Source organism: Phoca vitulina, unplaced genomic scaffold (assembly GCF_004348235.1).
Source record: "Phoca vitulina isolate PV1807 unplaced genomic scaffold, GSC_HSeal_1.0 scaffold2, whole genome shotgun sequence".
NCBI lineage: Eukaryota > Metazoa > Chordata > Mammalia > Carnivora > Phocidae > Phoca > Phoca vitulina.
In genome coordinates, this window is record NW_022589705.1 from 61,733,568 (window position 1) to 61,755,827 (window position 22,260).

The 22,260-nt window shown below is 36.4% G+C and overlaps 1 protein-coding gene across 3 annotated transcripts in view; it reads left to right on the plus strand.

Moving 5' to 3' along the window:
• FAF1 (Fas associated factor 1) overlaps positions 1 to 22,260 on the plus strand; it is a 514,999-nt gene that overhangs the window by 449,724 nt on the left and 43,015 nt on the right. For all 3 annotated transcript variants that reach the window (XM_032429321.1, XM_032429322.1, XM_032429323.1), the window contains 2 exons: positions 13,775 to 13,855; positions 15,110 to 15,187. In XM_032429321.1, coding sequence (XP_032285212.1) covers positions 13,775 to 13,855; positions 15,110 to 15,187 — 159 coding nt within the window. The remainder of the gene's footprint in view (positions 1 to 13,774; positions 13,856 to 15,109; positions 15,188 to 22,260) is intronic.

Below are 22,260 nucleotides of genomic sequence, written 5' to 3' on the forward strand. Positions count from 1 at the left end.
TTCTGCATGGAGCACTGGGTGTTATGCACAAACAATGAATCATGGAACACTATATCTAAAACTAATGATGTAATGTATGGGGATTAACATAACAATAAAAAAAATTTTTTTTAAATTAAAAAAAAAGAAGATATGGTATATATATACAATGGAATATTATGCACCCATCAAAAGGAATGAAACCTTGCCATTGGCTTTAAATTATTATATATTTGAATTCTTTTACTTTTTGAGATCAGTGAATCTACAGAATTGCCAGGGACTGGCTTGTCTGTTTTGGTGACTTGAAGAAGTCAGTTAATTATCCTCCCAGTTGAATTCGGTCTACATTTGTTGACTAACTACTCTGTGCCAGGCACTGTGCCCAGTCATCAGCATGAGGAGTACCCTGAAAAGAAACTTGTCATTCATACAGATTATGTTACAGAGGGTAGTCCTGGAATAATCTAACACCCTACACAAGAGGACCATTTTCCTCAGTAAAGCTATATTTCTTAACTCCCATCCTTGCCTATTATCCTTTCTCTCAAGGCTTCTAACCATCTTTTAAATCTCAGAACCCAAGATAGAGGTAATAATAACTAATGGAAGCAAGAGGAAAGTAAAACAAGAGGATTTAGCTTGCAAAGGCTATTGACACTTCTGAGATCCATGATAGTTTCTAGAGCAGGTACATTAGCTCCTTTTCCCTTTCTTTCTTCTTAAATATGTAATCACCTCCTTTCTTTCTTCCTTCCCTCAATATACATGAGGATGAAATCAAATAATAATACGCAAACTAATTAGAAAAGTGCCTGGCATAAAGTAAGCATTCACTAAACATTAACTACTATTATTATCCACCAAGCGCCAACTTGGTGGTGGTAATGTATGCTGGAAAAATTCAGAGATTAATAAAACAGTATCCTTGCCCTCTAAATTCTCAGTCTAATGGAAGAGACAAATATGTAAATATATAACTATAATACTATGATGTGAATAGAACACAGAAGTGAAGCCATTCTACCCAGGGGTGGGGGTGGAGGGAGTACCTGTGTCTACCTGGACACTTAAGGTGGGCCTGAAAGACAAGTGTGATTTTGGCCAAAGGGAAGAGTATTCCAGACCAAGGATAAAGGATATATAAAGGCAGGGAGGCATGCAAAAGCCTGGTCTATTCAGAGTTATGTATGGCTAGAACATAGGATATGTGGAAGGGAGAAGTGGACAATGAAGCTGATAAAGTATGTGAGGGCAGCTATGCTAAGAATTTGGGCTTTATCCTGAAGGCATGGGGAAATCATTGGAAGTTAGGAGAGTGTTGTAATGTGATTTTGATTTTAGAAAGGTAATTCTTTTACTGACACTATACTTTCAACAATAGAAATTTGATAATAGCAGTATATAACTACAGAGTCTCCATTAAAGTAACAACAAAAATCCTTTGTCCCTTTTACATGAAATTAAAAGCACTCTTTAATGTAAGGACTAGTGTAACATCATTCTCTTTCCCACAATACCTGGCCCAGTGTATTATTTATAGTAGATGTTCAACAGAGTCATTGCCTGAAAGCCAAGATAGCAAGTGGTTCACAACAAAAAAATTCTATACTTAAGCCTCTAAGACAGCTGATTTGTTCAAATATGTCTAGAGTTAGAAAGTATTCTTCCACTTTTTCTGGAAACCTAGGTATATAATTCTCTTGCATTCTTATGTTTAGTCAAATTATTTTTATCAATAATTTGAAATAAGTGGCTGTGAGACTTTTGACTTTAAATCTTTAATGCTGTCAGAGCTAGGTTATGGCTTCTGATTTCTTGTACTGAAAAAATTAGTTACTCTTTCCATCTGACCTTTCCTTTTCCTGAAGCTTTCCCTAAATTTCCATGAACTGTAAATCTCATTAGAGTTTTATTCCCTGCTTACTAAAAGTTAAAAAAGCTGAAATCAACATTGATGATGATTTAAATGGGTCATCAAACTTTTTCTGTGAAGGGTCAGGTAATATTTTTAGCTTTGAGGGCCATATACTCTCTGTACACCTACTCAACTGTGCTATTGTAGCACAAAAGGAATCATACATAATACGTCATGACTATGCTTCAGTAAAACTTTTATTTTCAGAACCAGGCCACAGGCCAGTTTTGGCCCTAAGACCATGGTTTGTTCACCTATGATTGAAAAGAAGCTTTCTCTTCCTGTCTTATCTACTTTCAGGAAGGAATCCTAACTAGAGAAGTAGCAACCGAATGTAAAAGATTTTACTGGAGACCATTACATCATTTCTGTTACACACACACACACACACACACCAAAAAAATCTCCAGAGCATTTGGCTGGACTTTCCATGTAATGGGGGTGCCATATGGGAGAGGAAATACATTTTTCTCTCTCTGTTATCTTTCTCAGAGTGTATGCTCTCAATGGACATGTTCCTATGTGAGCAATCTACATGACCACTTAAGAACCTATTGTGGGGTCTCAATTCAAAAGCACAGGTCTTGTCTCTCAGACTTCTGCCTGGCTGCTGATGGATTAAATCCTAATCCTAGTAGTATTTAAGTATTCTTCTCTACCCATGTATATGAACTTCTCCCATTTATGGCTTTCCTGCAAGCAAAAAAACATCCCAACCACTTGTCACTTAAACAATATTAGATATGTTACCTTCAAGCAAAGAGATTCTTGCTTTCTGTAAGATGCCCTTCTTAAACAGTGCTTTTCAAAATTAAATGTGCATAGGAATCACCTGGAGATCTTATTAAAATTTATGTTCTGCTTTCATCGATCTGGAATGGGGCCCAAGATTCTGCATTTCTGACAAGCTTCCAGTTGTTTTCAGTGCTGCTTGTCATTGAATCACACTTTGGCAAGGTTTTAACTACTACTTCTGTTACTACAGCCCAGTCATTCAAGGTCTTATCATTGGATTAGCAGAATCGAGAATCAGAGCTGGTGTTTTTCAGGTGAGGTGGCATTCAAAGCTCTACTCCTTGATTATGGGACTTCAACCAATTGATATGTTTATTCAGCTTAGTAGTTTCTAGCTAGAGGTTAACATTTGAAATGGTCCTTACCCATTTAATATTATCTCATACTAGAAAATTCAAAAGCATTATCTCTTTGAGTATTGCTCCCTTTTCTATACTTTTTCTATACTTCTATACCTTTTCTATACCCTCTTCTAGAATTCCTAGCAGATGCATATTAGACACTCTGATTATATCCTCTGTGTCTTTTAACTTCTCTATCATATTTTATTTCTCTGTATCTCTCTGTGTTGCAATTTAGGTGATTTTTTCACATTACTTCCACTTCATTAATTCTCTCTTCACCTGTGTCTAAGCTGCTGTTTAATCCATCCATTAATTTTTTAGTATTATTAATCATTTATTTTCTAAAGCTATTTTGGAGTATAATTGATACATAATAAGCTGAACCTATAAAAAGTAAACAACCTAAAAGTTTCTGACATATTTATACTCATTAAACTCTTACTACAATCAAAATAGTGAAATCTGTTCATATCCATCACTCTCAAAAGTTTCCTCATATAACTTTGCAGTCACTTCCTCCTGTATCTACCTGCCAAACTTCCAAGTCCCATGCAACCACTGATCTTTCTGTTACTGTAGATTTGTTTGCGTCTTCTCAAATTTTATAAAAAACTGTATCATACAGAATATACTCTTCAGTGTGGCTTCTTTCACTTAGCCTAATTATTTGAGATTCATTCATGTTGTTGCATGTATCAATAATTCATTCCATTGAATTGGTTAGTAATATTCCACTATATGGATATACAGAAATTTTATTATATTTTTTAGTTCTAATATTTTTTAATATAAGTAGAATTTACATAACATAGTTAATTACTATAATGTGTGTCATTCAGTGTATTCACAATGTTGTGCAATGACCATTCAACAATATTAACAATGCTACCTTTCAGAATAATTTAACAATTGCATTTTAAAATTTTGCATAAATGCCTTTTTTAAGACAAGTTTTTAAACAGCAAAATAGCTTAAATATGCTATATTTTTCTTTCTGATTAGCTCATCTCTCTCACACACACATACACACACACATGCACACAGAATGCTTGAATATTCACCCATACTAAATAGCAATATTCCAACAGACCTAAATGCTTCATTCATTGTTAGCTATCCTGGATCCTAAAATAGACTACTAACATATAGGACAAGTCTTCCCTCCAGTAGCCACTGAGTAATATGGTGGCTATTTGTGCTTATAAGGTAACTGCCTCCCACTCTCTGAAGTCCTATGAAGAGGAATCATTACATTATGACAGAGGCTCCAATACCTGTCTGCTCTGAACAAGCAGTGGTTCAGTGAAAGCACCTACTGCCACTTTCAGTGGTGTTTGTATTTTTTCACATTTTTTTGTCCATTCACCTGTTGACAGACATTTGGATTATTTCCTAGTTTGGGACTATTACAAATAAAGCTGCTATGAACAGTTGTATATAAGTTTTTGTATATGCTCTCATTTGTCTTGGGTAACCACCTAGGTGTAGAATGACTAGCTTATATAGTAAGTATATGCTTAATTTTTTAAGAAACTGCTAAAAGTGTTTTCCAAAGTGGTTGCACCATTTTACACTCCTATCATGAGTGCATGAGAGAGAGTTCCAGTGCTCTACATCCTTGTTAACCCTAGGAATGGTTAATCTTTTTAAATTTAAGACATTCTAGTAGACTCTATATAGTAGTGCCTCCTTGTAGTTTTAATTTGCATTTTCCTAGTGATTAATGAGATCAAGCTGCTTTTCATGTGCTTTCTTGCTGTCCATATGTCTTTATTTTTGCCCACTTTTTAAATGGGATTATTTGTTATTTTTGGATTTTGAGTTATCTGTTCTAGATAGAAGTTCTTTATTTGATAAGTAATTTGCAAAGATTTTTCTCCCAGTTTGTATCTTAATTTTCATTATCATTTTCAACTCTCTTTAAAGAGAGCAGAAGTTTTTAATTTTGATGAAGTCCAATTTAGATTTTTTTTAAATCTGTCCCGCTTTTAGGTCATATCTAAGAAATATTTGCCTAATTCAAGGTAACTATTTTTTCCTATATTTCTCCTAAAAGTATTATAACTTTAGATTTTATACTAAGGTCCATGATCCATTTGAGTTAAATTTTGTATATAGTATGAAGTATGGATTGAAGTTCTTGGGGATGGAGGGAGACGTGGATATCTCGTAGTTCCACCACTATTTGTTGCAAAGACTATCCTTTCCATTGAACTGCCTTTGCATCTTTGTCAAGAATCAGTTGATTACATATGCATAGGTCTCTATCTGGACTCCATTCTAATCCATGACTCTTTAATCCATGAAAATGGATGTATTTCTCCATTTATTTAGGTCTAATTTCTCTCAGCAGTATTTTATAATTTTCAGTGTACATCTTTTTGTCAAATTTATTCCTAAGTACTTCACATATTTTATGCTATTATAAGTGGTATTTTTAAAAATTGTAAATTCTGTTTGTTGCTAGTATATAGAAATGAGGTTGCTTTTTGTATATCAATTTTATATCTTGCAATCTTACCAAAATCACTTATTAGTTCTAATCGCTTTTTGGTAGAATCCATATAATTTTCCATATCTCTAATCATTTTATTTGTGATAAAGAGAGTTGTACATCTTCCTTTTCATTCTAGATGTCGTTTATTTCCTTTTCTTGCCTTAGACTTGAGAATCAATCCGTGTGATTCACCATATGATTATCTCAGTGGATGTAGAAAAAACATTAGGCTAAAGCTAATCCATTCCTGATAGAAACTTTCTGTAAAATAGGAATAGAGTAGAACCTGATAAAGAACATCTATTTAAAAAAAAAAAAAACCTACAAGCTAATACTTACTGGTGAAAGACTGAATTTTTTTTACTAAAATCAGGAAAAAGGCAGGAATGTCTGTTCATATCACTTCTATTCACCATTGAATTAGAGATCTAGCCAGTCTAATAAGCAGTAACTCTCCATTCTGCTCCCATCAGTTCCTAGTAATCTCTGATTTACTTTCTGTTTCTATGAATCTACCTACTCTAAGTAACTCATGTTAAGTGGAAACATACAATATTTGTCCTTTTCTGTCTGACTTCTTTTCGTATAATGCCTTTAAGGTTTATCCATGTTGTAGTATGTATCAGGACTTCCTTCCTTTTATGGCTGAATAATATTCCATTGTATCTGTATACCACATTTTGTGTATCCAGTCATCTGTTTATAACACTTAGGTGGCTAGTGTGAATAGTGCTGCTATGAACATGTACTTATTGGCCATTTATATATCTTCTATTGAGAAATGTCTTTTCAAGTCCTTTGCCCATTTTTTGATTGGATTGTTCATTTTTGTTGTTGTTAACTTATAGGGGTTCTGGATATTAAACTCTTATCAGATATATGATTCACAAATATTTTCTTCCACTCTGTGAATTGCCTTTTCACTCTCTTGGTAGTGTCTTTCGATGCACAGAAGTTTTTAATTTTGATGATACCTAACTTATTTATTTCTTTTTATTGCCTATGGTTTCATTGTCATACTAAAGAAATCATTGCCTAATCCAAGGTCATGAAGATTTTTCACCTATATTTTCTTATAAAATGTTTATAGTTTTAACTCTTAATTTTAGGTCTTTGATCCATTTTGAGTTGATTTTTTTATGAGGTTTAAAGTGAGGGCCCAGGGCACCTGGGTGGCTCAGTCGTTAAGCGTCTGCCTTGGGCTTGGGTCATGATCCCGGGGTCCTGGGATCGAGCCCCGCATCGGGCTCCCTGCTCCGCGGGAAGCCTGCTTCTCCCTCTCCCATTCCCCCTGCTTGTATTCCCTCTCTCGCTGTGTCTCTCTCTGACAAATAAATAAATAAAATCTTTAAAAAAAATAAATAAAATAAAGTGAGGGCCCAACTTCATTCTTTTGTAGCTTTCCCAGCACCATTCATTGAAAAGACTGTCCTTTCTCCTTTGAATGGTCTTGACACTCTTGTCAAAAATAAATTTATCGGGGCACCTGGGTGGCTCAGTCATTAAGCATCTGCCTTTGGCTCAGGTCATGGTCCCAGGGTCCTGGGATCGAGCCCTGCATTGGACTCCCTGCTCAGCGGGAAGCCTGCTTCTCCCTCTCCCACTCCCCTGCTTGTGTTCCCTCTCTCACTGTGTCTCTCTCTGTCAAATAAATAAATAAAATCTTTAAATAAATAAATAAATAAATAAATAAATTTATCACGTATGTGAGTTTATTTCTGGGCTCTCTATTCTATTCCATTGGTCTAAATATCTGTCCTTCTGCCAGTACTATAATGGTTTTTATTATTATTATTATTTGAAGTATAATTAACATGCATTGTTATATTAGTTTCAGGTATACAGTATAATGATTTAATAATTCTGTACATTACTCAGTGTTCATCATGGTAAGTGTATTCTTAATCCCCTTTATCTGTTTCACCCATCTTACCTACCTACCTCCCCATTAGCAGTTTGTTCTCTGTACTTAAGTCTGTTTTTTTGTCTCTTGTTTGTTTTGTTTTTTTAGATTCCACATGTGAGTGAAATCCTGTGGTATTTGTCTTTTCTTTGTTTAACTTATTTCATTTAGCAATATATCATCTAGGTCCTCCATATTGTTGCAGATGGCAAGATCTCATTCTTTTGCATGACTGAGTAATATTGCATTATAGTTAAGAATGGATAAATTACTACAGTGTTTTTACTACTGTAGCTTTATAGTAAGTTTGGGAATAAGGAAATATTAGTCTTCCAACTTTGTTATTTTTCAAGATTGTTTTGGCTATTTGGGGTCCTTTGAGTTTCCATATGAATTTTAGAATGGGTTCTTCTGTTTCTTTAAAAAATGCCACTGGGGGGCGCCTGGATGGCTCAGTCGTTAAGCATCTGCCTTTGGCTCAGGTCATGAGCCCTGCTCAGTGGGAAGCCTGCTTCTCCCTCTCCCACTCCCCCTTCTTGTGTTCCTTCTCTCGCTTTCTCTCTCTCTGTCAAATAAATAAGTATAATCTTTAAAAATAAAATAATAAATAAAAAATGCCATTGGTATACACTCAATTGTTTCTTAAGAAATTTAAATAGTAAGAAAAAAATGTCTCTTAATTTACCCACAAAGCTCCTATTTCTAGTTCACCTCTGTGTAGATCCAGATTTCCATCTGGTTGGTATGATTTTCTTTCTACCTGAAGGACTTCCTTTAACTTTTACTGTAGTACACATGCTGGTGACTAATTCTTTACCCTTTGTATATCTGAAAAATTCTTTTTATTTCATCTTCAATTGAAAGGTATTTTTACTGAATATAGGATTCTTAGTTGACACATTGTTTTCTTTCAGTGCTTTAAAGATGTTGCTCCACTCTCTTACCACTTGCACGGTTTCTGAGAAGTCTGCTTTCATTCTTAATTTATTCCCCTATACATATTATGTCTTCTCTGGTTTCAAGATTTTTCTTTTTATTTTTAATTTTATGCAATTTGGTTATGCTGTTCCTGGATGTAGCTTTCTTCATGTTTCTTTCACCTGGTGTTCATTTAGATTCTTAGATCTGTGGCTTTTTAGTTTTTATCAAATTCAGAATACTTTTGGCCATCATTTCTTAAAATAAGGTTTCTCTCCCTCTTCCCCCGCACCGTATTCCCAGACTCCAATTATACTAATACTATACTGCCAAAAGTTATCCCATAGATAACTTTCCAGTTCCCTACCTTGCTTAGGTCCAAAATAAAATCTTCTGGTTTCAATTGGTCCTCTAGGTTACCAAAATGGGTAGTCTACCTTGTCAGATTCTATATTACCTCCTCATTTGCAGCTCTAATTTTTCAGTTTCCTCTTTATTTCTGGTACCCAGGTATTTCTCTTTCTTTGCTTCTTACCTTCTCGCATGCTAAGTAATACTTTTTAAATATCTTTGTTATATTTTATCTAACTCTAAGTATTTATATTGAGAGAATTTCAAGTTATCTTGGTCCATACCTTTTCAGGGATACATATCAGGGCCATGTCCCTGCTTACCAGGTTTTACTTATCAGGGCAAAGAACAAGGTGTACATTCTGACCTGGGCATTCAAGAAGAAAAGATAAATAACAAATACCATATGTATATATATGTATGTGCATACTTGTATATGTATTTGGTAAGTATTTGAAACAAGCCTAACCACTATAGGCTGCTTCAATTTGATAATTTAGAATTTTGCATTAGTCTTTTGGGTATTAACTGATGATTACTAATTTTAAACACTACCAAGGAGTAACAAGTTACACCTAAATTCCATTTCTGTTTAAGCTGCTCATTTAGGAACCATTTGACAGCTCAGAATGTTTTCATTAATTTTAATGGGTTGTAGAAAAATATGACTCAATGGCTACTGTCTCAGAGAACTATACCGAGCCACCTACTATGTCACAGTGGGAAAAAAACAGGCTTTGGGGTGAGAAAGACTAGGTTTGAATTCTAATTTTTGCACTTCTTAACAAGTCATTATAATACTCAGGATAAGAAATATATGTAGATAAACATTACTAGTTTGAATACTTAGAAGCTCCAGAACTTCCATTCATTCATCTAACAGATACGTATTTAATGCTTGCCATATATAAGATGGTACCCTAGATGCCATAGGGAATAGAAGGAAATATCAAATGGAGTCTTTTCCCTCTCGGAGCTTACAGCTCAGGTAGGGAACAGTGAGACAATTATATAAATGAGTGTAGCACAAAGCAGTATGAGAGCAGTGACAGGTATGCTATAAATGAAAGGCTCTAGTGGAGGCTATCACTTCATTCTGAGCAATCCAGCTTCACATTTTGATGTGATAAAGAGTATTTTGATGCCAAATAGCCCAAGCCATAGCCCAAGCAGCACCTGAGACCTATTTCTGAACCTGATTATCCAGCTGTTCTACTTCCACACAACATACATGTATTTCTAGTCACTTTGTCTAATCTGTCCACTCAGATTTAGCAAGGGGAAACTCCACAAGGACTATATTTGTACGACACAGGAGAAGTTCCAAGAGGCACATCTATAGAATATGAGAACAAGTTTGTACATGAAATGTTAACCACAACACCTGGAATTTTCTTTTTAAAAATCTAATTGTATAGAACAATATGGGGGAGATGCCTGAGCAGTGTTCTTTAAATCCCCAGATTGGAGATGACAGTGAACAGGACAATTAGAGAAAGAAGTATAAAATCTACAAGACAGAAAAGAAGAAATGGTAGCCATTCACAAGCAACTACCAAACACATAAAAAGCTCTGACCATGATAAGTTTAGAAAAATTCATCCTGAGCCACATGCCTGAGCTAGCCCTTCTATTTGCGATAGTCAGGGAGAGCTGTGAGCAAAGGAAAGAGCATTGGATTGCAGCTGGGAGGGGAGAGGAAGCTGTCAGGAGATCTGGATTCAAGTCTAAGCTCTGCCACCTAATGGGTAGTCTTGTATAAATCCTTTATCCTCATATGATTTCAGTTTCTTCATCTATATAGTAGCTCTTTTGTACATGTTGGTCTCTTGTATTTCTAAAAGTGTATGAAAAGCTGGTAGATTTTTTTTTTAAGATTTTATTTATTTACTTGACAGAGAGAGACACAGCGAGAGAGGGAACACAAGCAGGGGGAGTGGGAGAGGGAGAAGCAGGCCTCCCGCTGAGCAGGGAGCCCGATGTGGGGCTTGATCCCAGGACCCTGGGATCATGACCTGAGCTGAAGGCAGACGCTTAACGACTGAGCCACCCAGGTGCCCCAAGCTGGTAGATTTTTAATGACAGAGATGACGGAGCAGGAACTATTCCAGGTGGAAAGAGAGTGGCAGTATTTAAGGAACAAAAGGAAAATAATGCAAAACTTGAACACTGAAATCTTCACAGTAAGTCAGTAGGCTCCATAAAATAATGATGAAGGTGATCCAAGGATGACTATCTGTGTCTTCCCTTAGTAAACTATGGCCTGTCTCTGTATCCTCAGTGCTAGTGTGATGCCTAATATAAAAGGAGAGGGGTGGGGGGAAGGAAGGAAGGAAGCAAGTTAGCCTGTTCAGGAAGTCCTCTCAACAGGTGCCACATTTTGTGGCAGAGATCTCTGTATTTAATGGCCTTTCATATCTGCAACAGTCTGTTTTAAAACAGAGCTGTTTACTTAGAATGCTTTTATTATCAACTATATTTGTGTTCAAAGGGCTTCCAGCTGTGGTAGCTTTTAGAAGGTCCCTTTGTTGTGTGTACATAGTGTCATAACATGTCATTTCTGCCCAGCCAGTTGATTTCATTGACTCAGATGGGGCTGCTTTGTGGATGAGCTGTCTTCTTCCTTCTTAATTTTTACTGCAGACAATAAATATTTTATGCATGGAAAGACAATTTATTTATTCAACAAATGCTTATTAAACACCTCCCCAAAACTAGGCAATGTGTGAAACACTTGGAATATAGAGGTGTATAATATAGGCAAGGTCCCTGCCTTTACGATGCTTACAGTGTCATGGGGGAATCTCACATTAAGTAAATGATTATATGATAATTAATTAATTGCAATTGTGATAAATGTTTTAAAGGGAAAGTACAGAATGTTACAAGAGAAACTTAAACTAATTTGGAGGGCCAGGGTCAAGAAAGTAATGTAAAATTAAAATTTTAGACATCTTAAGTGTTTCTCCATTTGAAATATAGAAAGATAAGATTATTCCCATAGGTTATACTGATTGTATTAGGGATTTCTGAATTTGGGAAGATAGACTTGTCCACAGAGGCATAAAATCCTTAGAAATCCAATCCTTTAATTTAATAAATGACTGAAAAGGGAGACATTATTTATCCTAGAACACACAGCTTGCTACTGGCAGGGATTGGACTTAAACACAGATCTGCTAATCCCCGCCCCCCCCTGCCCTGATTACCTCTCCTCAGTGACTTAAAAAAATAAAGACATTATATATCAAATATAGATCAACCATGGCCAAATGAACTATTAAGTGGCCATGGTGTACAAACTTGGATATTGAATGGAAGAAGGAATTCAAAGTAATGAATTAAGCAAATGCTAATATAAATAGAAATGCACAAAATATACCTTATCAGGCTGATTGTATCTGGTCACAGTAAAACCTAATGTATATACCAAAGTGGGAAATACCCAGCTGGAATTAGTGAAAATATATTTAAAGGTATATGCTTCTATTTCTCTAAAATATAAATACTAATGGCTTAGTACCAAACTAAATAGATGTTTTTAAAACCTATTTTTATGGGCGCCTGGGTGGCTCAGTCGTTAAGCGTCTGCCTTCGGCTCAGGTCATGATCCCAGGGTCCTGGGATCGAGTCCCACATCGGGCTCCCTGCTCGGCAGGAAGCCTGCTTCTCCCTCTCCCACTCCCCCTGCTTGTGTTCCTGCTCTCGCTATCTCTCTCTGTGTCAAATAAATAAAATCTTTTAAAAAAATAAATAAATAAAATAAAAATAAAACCTATTTTTATTCATGTGTAATATTATATGACATGTAAATTATCCTTGAATGCTTTGCAGCCTGAGTGGTCTCTCAGGTAGTTAAATATTATTCCTGAAACTGTGTTCCACCATATAATTCACGTAGCATACCCTTTCATCATAGATAATATAGCAATTAGCTTTAGGCCAGCAACTTATAATTCTTCCAGATTTTTTATTTAAAAGATTGGGAATCAGTGAAATGTTACTATTTATATCAGAGATTTTGGAATTAGTTGAATCATTGAAACTAAAAGGAGATTGAGACTTCAGAGAGAAGGCCAGTCTTGAATAGGTATCAGTGAGAGCACCTAAGTATATACTGACTTGGGGAGCCAAAAACTTAGAAAGTACTAAGTTAAACCATATGAAATTTCCATTTTTAGAGGTCAAAAACAGTCAAATATTGGTGACTTTATATGATTCGTTCAGCTATTACACAAAATGGCCCAAAAGGGAACCTATATTCTAATGTCAACAGGTGTGGCTATTTATTAAATTTCAGTACATGTACATTGGCTGTACTTCAGAATTTAACAAATGAGAAATTCTGGTAGTTGCATGAACTTTTAATTTCATATGAAGTAACGATTTAAATGTAGGTAGATGACACAATCACTGCAGAAGCTAAAAATGTTTTAAAAGATCTCCAACTTGGATAACTGCTAAGTCATCCACACTTCATGAGTGTGAGCGTTGTGGGGAATACTTAGTTCAATAACCAAGCTTCACTGGTGTGATGTGGACTGTAGTTAACCAGGGTATTTTGCTTTCAGCTGCTGCTTATGCTGACCAGAGGCTTACTTTCTAGTCCTTTACTCTCTCCCAGTCCTTAGCCCCAGTGGTGACAGTCTCCAAGTTTATCTTAGAAAAATCAGGAGAAAAGGGGAAGGGAACTAATCATTGTAAAAATGAACTGTCAGGTGCTTTGCAAGACAGTTTATATATTATTGCATTTAATTCTCACAACAACCCTATAAAACAAATACTATTTCTATTTTACAGTTGAAGAAACTGAGATCCAGAGAGGTTAAATAACTTGCCCAAGGTCACACAGTTTATAAGTGGTAGAGCTAGGCTCCAGACATTGTTATTTCACTATCTGCTGTGCTGCTCTTCTTGCTTGTTTGCTTATTTCTAACCTATATACTTTAGAAGTGCCTTATTTAATTCTAATAAATTCACACAGGAGTAGACAAGGGGATTATCATTGTTTTCTTCTATTAAAAAAGTAATATAGTAAAACACATTTGAATCTTTTCCTTTCTTCTAAGGATGAACGTGAAGCCAGAGAAAATGTGAAGAGAGAGCAAGATGAGGCCTATCGCCTTTCACTTGAGGCTGACAGAGCAAAGGTAGGTTTGGTCAAAGGACTTCTGAGATAAAGAACTCAATCCTAAATAGTCTTTTATTATTTAATTGCCAGTCCTTTTATCACTTTGATCCCTAAGAATGTTGGGTTTGCAATGGAGTAAGCTAGATTCAATTAACAGAATATAATTCTACCCTTGGTTCTTAAAGCATGGTTCATTTGACAACAAAAAGTTTTTTAAGAATCATGAAATATGAAAACAAAAATGGGCCTAATATTTATTTTCCTTGTTTTTTAATCAGTCTGTGGTAAAAACCTAGCAATGTTTTAAAAGCTCTTCATGTGGGCGCCTGGGTGGCTCAGTTGGTTAAGCGACTGCCTTCGGCTCAGGTCATGATCCTGGAGTCCCTGGATCGAGTCCCGCATCAGGCTCCCTGCTCGGCAGGGAGTCTGCTTCTCCCTCTGACCCTCCCCCCTCTCATGTACTCTCTCTCTCTCAAATAAATAAAATCTTTAAAAAAAAAAAATAAATAAAAAAATAAAAAAAAATAAAAGCTCTTCATGTGATTTCTACTGTGCAATCAGGGTTGAGAACACTGAGAACCATTAATTTATTTAATATTTCTTGAGTACCTACTTCTCTACTGGGCATTGAAGGAGAGGGAAATGAATAAGCCACAGTTTCTGCCCTCAAAAGAAGGCTCACAATATGGTGTAGAATAGATTAACTCAAAAACACAGTTAGCTATAATACTTACGCAAGGGTCCTAAAAGTCATAAGGGAAGCCCTGAGTTTTGTGAGAGATTAGTGAACAGGAGTTTCAGTGGAAAGTCTGTTCCAGCTTTTCTGGAGAGCTAATAAGTGGGAATCTATTGGAGAGGGTTTCATGAAAGAGGTTGTATATGTGTACTAAATAGAAAAAAGGGGTAGGAGACAAGAGGTGGTATATGCTAGCAGCAAGGAGCCAGAAAGCATGGGTGCATGATAGAAGCTGATGTGACTAGAGCTTGATATTTGGGTACAGGAGAAATAGCAGAAAAGACCAGAAAGGAAGACCAGGGAAAGGTCTTCTGATGGGTCTTGAATGCCACACTACCCAGAACTACGCAGGTGTTTGTATGGGTACTCAACATGAGCTGAGAGCTATGCTTTGTTGTTGCTTCCATTTCCATTCTTGTTCCAGAAAAAAACATTTCTATTATCACAGTGCTGGGAGTGAGCTCTTTTTTTTTTCTTCTCCTTTTTAAGTAAACCAGTGTTTACTGAGTGCTGGCTTCCTTTCTCTTTCATTGACAGAGGGAAGCTCATGAGAGAGAGATGGCAGAACAGTTTCGTTTGGAGCAGATTCGCAAAGAACAAGAAGAGGAACGTGAGGTAGGCATAATTTCAAGTAACATTATTCAAAAGCTAGGTTTATTTCCACTGCAGTTGATACTGAGGCTGTTAATATTTCTTATGACTTCTTTCCACCTTTTCCAGACTCATTTTAGTATGGAAAACCTAACCTTTCCTTAAAAGAATCATTCCTGCTCTCTTGTGTGGAACTCTTAGAAAGCTTGACCTTGTACTAGATTCATGGTTTTCTGTTGTTTTCAATTGCTTTTCCCTTTTCTTGCATGACCAGTGCTCGCATCCCTCTTGGATATTGTTTCATCCCAAGAATACAAAGACTGTATTTTCTGCCCTTTCCCAGTCTTCATTTTCCCCACCAAAAAACACTGTGAGTTACTTCTGTGACATCTTGCACTGGGCCCTTATGTATGGGAAATCCATTTAACATGGTTTATTTTTACCCCCAAGTTCATGTCATGTTCATAATAATAGAATTTTTCATTCACTCATCTTGCAAATATTTTTTTGAATACTTAGTACATCCCAAAATCTGTTAGGGGGTAGGGATACAGATGTGGGCCATCCCCACCAGGAGTTCATAGTCTTCTAAAAATAGAATTACAAAACTATGTGTAAAAGTTGTAATAGAGATCTGCCTAAAATGCAGTGGGAACAAAGAGAAGGGGTGTCACAAAAACAGATTTTTAGAACTTTTTTGAGACATGGGATTAATAGCAAGATTTACTTAAAAAAAGAGAAAGCCATCTAACAAGTGATGGAAAGGCCCGAAGGGCCCTAACTTGAGCTGAGGAAAACTCTATTAGTCATCATTCCCGGTCAGAGGATGTTACCTAGTACTTATTCAATATATGTTTTTTGAACAAGAACTATGCTAAACACTGAAAGAGAAACAGAAGATAATAAAACAGTTTCTGCCTGCAAGAAGAGATTGCATTTGTAGGGAAGATGCAGCATGTCTACAAGTAACAGCAAATCAAGGAAAAACTGTGCCAAATAACATAGAAGTAAGAGCAAAATACTTAGAGAGCTCATTGGCAAAGTAAAAATCTGTTAAGCTTTGAGAAACAGACCACACTATAGAAGAAGTGATATTTGAGTCAGGTCTTGAAAGATGTGTAATATTTCACAGTTTGGAAATCAAAGTTTACTCATCTTCCTACACATTATTGAGTGCCTATCACATAGGTACAAGATACTGTGCCTGACAAACCCTGGTCTCTGTACACTGAGGACTCTCAGTAACGGGGGGTAGAAAATATTTTACTGAACATCTTCTGTGTATCAAGTACTTTTCTAGCTGCTTTACATATGCTTACTCATTGACCATTAAAACAAGCTACAAGGTTAGAGACTTCTTTACAAGTGAGAAAACTGAAGCTCATTGAAAAGTCACACATAGAAATGGAAAAACAGCTGAGATTCTCACCTAGGTCTTTATTGGTCTAAAGTGCATGCTCTTTCACTTACTCCATTCCAGTACAAGGTCATATATCATTCTGTGTGTCTATAGGAATCATATTTGCAGAGTTTTACAAAAGTTAAGAGACAGATTTGTCATTATGCTTTTAGGCTATTTCAAGAAATATAGTTTAAAAATTTAGGACTCGTTCTTTCCTGTTCTTTCACAATGCACATGCTGTCTCTCAATACTGTATCTTCAACCATATACTTGATAAATGTCAAGTGTACTCAATTAACTGCATGTTCTGGATCTAGAGCTTGATGGTACATGTACTTTCTTCTGATGATTTACCTTTTTTACCCTGGGCTAAAATTTTTTCTCTTTCCCAATACAGATAAAGCCTGTTCTCTCATAGAAGATCCCATAAACATCCTTTAGCATACCTCAATATATATGTTCCCGCTGTAAACATGTGAGAGGGTGGGGCACAGAGGGAGGGAGAACAAGTCATGTTTTGCAACTAGTCGTTATTATACTTATCAGTCCAAAAAAACCAAGTTCAGGTAGTGCTCCAGAGAGTCACAAATAAAGACTCTTATAAATCCCACCATTAAGAAACAATTTATCTTCTGTGTATCTTGATTTAATTAAGTCTTATCCAAACTTATTTGACCCTTTTCTTCGTGGAGCACCAGTTAACATATTTCAGCACACTCATGTACAACAAACAGTTCTTTGGGAAAGCTGGTATTGTGCAACCTCTGAAGAAACTGAAACTCAGGAAGATTATACAGTTTGCCTATGGTCACCAAACTGGTTGGACACATAATCTGGACTAGAAGCCTGGTCACCTGACTTTTCACAGTAATACTGCCTCTCCTTCTAACCAGAAATCCTAAGCCATATAATTGTATTGAAAAACAAGAATGGTTTTATTATCTTAATTATCTCTAGTATTTCAAAATCCTTTGGAAAGGTGGAAGTATTGTGTAGTCAGATCACCTTGGTTACAGGGAAATTCCTTAGTGGTTGGTCTCACTTTGTTGTAGTGAAATCAGTAAATTAAAGTCCTAGAAGAAAACAAAATCTTCATGATCTTGAGTTAAGCCAAGATTTCTTAGATCTGACACCAAAAGTATAATCCATAAAATAACAAGTGTCTAAATTAGACTAAATCAAAATTAAGAACTTCTACTGTTCAAAAGACACTGTTAAGAAATTGAAAAGACTGGGGCGCCTGGGTGGCTCAGACGGTTAAGCATCTGCCTTCGGCTCAGGTCATGATCCCAGGGTCCTGGGATCGAGCCCCACATTGGGCTCCCTGCTGAGCAGGGAGCCTGCTTCTCCCTCTCCCTCTGTCTGCTGCTTACCCTGCTTGTACACTCACTCTCTCTGTCAAAAATAAATAAAATCTTTAAAATAAAAAAAAAAGAAATTGAAAAGACAAGCCACAGACTGAGAAAATCATATATCTATTGTCCAGAATACATAATGAACTGTTAACATTCAATAATAAAACAAATAACCCAAATTTTTTAATGGGCAAAATATTTAAACAGACACTTCATCAAAGAAGATCTACACAAGGGCAAATAAGCACGTGAAAAGATGCTTAACATTATTAGTCATTAGGGAAATGCAAATTAAAACCATAATAGGTACACACCAATTAGATGGCTTTTTGAAAGAAAAAACTACTGGCAAAGATGAAGAACAACTGGAACTCTTATATATTAATGATGACAGTCATTAATGATAGCACATTCATTTTGGAAAATAATTTGGCACTTTGTTTTAAAGTTAAATATATACATACCATATGACCAAGCAGTCAGGCTTCTGGGTATTTACACAGGTGAAATGAAAGTTAACAGTAAAATTTAGGTTCACACAAAAATCTGTGCATAAACATTTATAGTCACTTTATTTGTAGTCACCAAAAACTGGAAACAACTCAAGTGTCCCCCAACTGGAGAAGGAGTAATCAAACTGGTATATCTATTTATACAATGGAATACCACTTAGCAATAAGTAAGAATGAACTACTGATACAGTCAATAATATGGATGAATTTCAAATGCATTACACTAAATGAAGGAAGCCATTTATATGACATTTATATAACATTCTAGAAAAGGTAGAACTGGGGACAGAAAACAGATTGAAGTTGCCAGGGGCTAGGAATGAGGGAATTGCGGCGGGGGGTGGGGTGGGGGGGTGACAGAACTGTTCTTTACCTTGATTGATGATGATATGCATTTATCAAAACTCACAGAACTATACATTTAGAGGGATGGGTTTTACTTTATTTATATTATACCTCAATTTTAAAATGGGAAAAAAATCATTCTCTGGGCTACTCAAAGCCATGTATGATTTACTCACCCCTCTCCTTTGATTCCTCTCTAACCACCTCCATCCCCCTCTTCTGATCTTTCTGCTCCAGCCACATTATCCTCAGTCAAGCCAGACACCAGGGCTTGGCAGTTACTGTGACTTCTGCCTGTAATACTTCTCTCTGATCTAAATGTCCATGTGACTCCCTCTCTCTTTTAGGTGTTTGCTCGCTGGCCTACAGTTTTTTGCTTATTGAGGTTTACAGAGTTGTTGGTTTGTTTTATGTGTGTGTGGTTTTTTTTTAAGATTTATTTATTTTAGAGAGAGAGAGAGAGGGAGAGTGTGTGCTCCTGGAGGAAGGAGCAGAGGGAGAGAATCTCAAGCAAACTCCCTACTGAGTGTGGGGCTCAATGCAGGGCTCATCGGTCGAGGAGCTCGATCTCCCCACCCGTGAGATCATGACCTGAGCCAAACCCAGGTGTTGGAGGCTTAACCAACTGAGCCACCCAGGCACCCCAAGGCTTACGGAGTTTATAGTTGTACCCTTCCCTCCTTTCTACCAGCCTCCCTGCACTCTTTCCATAGCACTCATCACTTTGTGACAAACTACATTTTCCTATGTGTGTATTTGTTGTCTTTCTTCCACCCTACTAAAATATAGCCTCCATGTAAGCAGAATTTTTTTTTTTTATCTATTTTGTTCACTGATATTTTCCTATCATATAGAACAATGCCCGGCACATAGGAGGTGCTCAGTAAGAATTCATGGAATTAATAGCTGTTAGCTTTAGCCTATTTCAAACTCTGCCTCAACCAGCTATAAACTGTTACTTGATGGGTACTCGTAGAAGCCTAGAAGATAATATGTGCATGCATGTATTTATGTATTTGTATATGTATGTGTGTAAATTAAGTCAGTCCTTGATTTTTATTGTAAGAGAGTGGTGTGAGTATATATTATTTTTCCTGTTTAAAAAAATATAATTGTGTAGAAACTATCTTTTCTGGGTGTCTACCTTTACTACCAAATTTCACTTCCAAGAAGTCCCCATTTCTCATCCCTCAGATGTGAATGTTTTGAGTATTCATATTTTTTAGTAAAACAAAAAGTCCAAGGTCAATTTTTATTTCCAACTTATACTAGGTTTCCTTGCTTTGTTACAAACCTAAAATAATGCAAATAAAAAATTATATTTGTTGAGCAAACCAAATTGAAGTTTAACAATGGTGTTTATACTATGACTGCTATTCAAGTGTAGGTGTCCTTTATGTCATTGTTTTATAACAATGTTTACTTATATGAGGCCTTTGTTTTTAGCCAGTATATTTGAAACTGAGCTACTGATGTATGTTTGTTCTTTTTTACCGGTAAAACTTGGGTATTCAGATCCCAAGGTTGCCAACTTACCTAACATCTCTTCATTGTTTTCCACATTGGGACCACTGGTGTGGGATATCTGAGGTCTGTTTTCATTCTGGGGAAAAGCTCTAGAGACTGGGTGCATTGAGGAAGCGGATAATGTCTGCACAATGAGTGGGGTAATGAGCTACTGTTGTTTATTCTTCTCTAGTATAATTGGTTGAGTTCAGACAATAATGTAGCATCTGTTGTTATACTGTGCAGGGAAATGTCAAAATAGAAAGCAAGCAGACAGGTGGATTAAAGGGAGAACAGGAGGAGAAACCAGGAAATACCATATTAAGTTCTGATTTAAAGTAGGTGCAGAGGGATTATAATAATGATAATGATAACAACACCAATAACAACTGTCATCTGTTGAGCACAATATTACATCATGAGGTTCCATGCTAGGGACTTACTGAGTGCTGGCTATGTGTTAGCACTTGCTAAATGTTTTATAAACATTACTGCATTTTATACAAAAACCTTTTTGAGAAAGGTATTATCAGCCCTATTTCTTCTGTGGGGTAACTGAAGTTCATAAAGACTGTCATATGCCTAATGGCCAAGATTTGACCCTCTGTCTGTCATACCCAAAGCCTATTTCCTAGCCATACATCACATTTAATTATTAAAGTTTTTTAAACTGCAGATAGTGGGGCGCCTGGGTGGCTCAGTCGTTAAGCATCTGCCTTCGGCTCAGGTCATGATCCCAGGGTCCTGGGATCGAGCCCCGCATCGGGCTCCCTGCTCAGCGGGAAGCCTGCTTCTCCCTCTCCCACTCCCCCTTGCTTGTGTTCCCTCTCTCGCTGTGTCTCTCTCTGTCAAATAAATAAGTAAAATCTTTAAATAAATAAATAAATAAACTGCAGATAGTGATTAAGGAAGATAATTTTTAGGAAGGGGACTAAAGGACTTCTGAGATGCTTGATCAGGGTACCACTTACATAGGTATGTTCACTTCTGAAAATTTATCAAGTTCTACACTGTTGTACGCTATCTCTATACAATGCACTTTTTCATATACATGTTATATTTCAATAAAAACTTTAAAACAGTGACAAAGTGCATGACTTTGGACAAAAGATAAAGCATTGTACAAATCTTGCAAATGGCAAGATTTCACTCATGTTACTTGATTATAATAGTTGTAGGTTGGGGTGCCTGGGTGGCTCAGTCATTTAAGCCTCCAGCTCTTGATTTCGGCTAGGCTCCATGCTCAGCACAGAGTCTGCTTGTCCCTCTCCCTCTGCTCCTACCCCTGCTCATGCTCGCTTTCTTTCTCTTTCTCTCTCTCTCTCTTTCTCAAATAAATTAATTTAAAAAAATAGTTGTAGATCAATTGAGGGAATATTTTGTTTTTCTATTGATGACAAATTGGGAACATGAAGATGTCAAAGTAACCAGGCAAGAATATAACTGTGAGACTGAGCATGCTGATACCGGACTTACCTAAGGAGCCTCCTGGAGTACTAGAAACAAAAAGGTTTTCGTGAATTTCTGCCATAGATTCCTACATCAGAGACCTTCTAACTTCTAGTGGAGTATCTAATGGAATGTATCGTGAATGTGAAACAATGCAATATTATATGTTGAGAACCAGGAAACCTGGGCTCAAGCCCAGCTCTAATCATGAGATCTCTCAACAGTTTATTCCACCTATTTGAATCTGTATTTTTACCTGTGAAATGAAGAATTTGAGCCATCTCTAGGTCCGGAAATCTGGACTTGGCCAAATCCCACAGCAAGTTAGTGACAAGGCTAGAACTAAGACTATGGTCTCCTACCTCCAATAAACCTGATATTTTAATTTCTTTCCATTCCATTCCACTTTCTTTTTATTGTAGCAAAATACATATGATAGAAATTTGCCTTTGTAGCCATTTTTAAGTGTACAATTCAGTGGCATTAATTATATTCATAATGTCGTGCAGCCATCACCACTATTTCCAA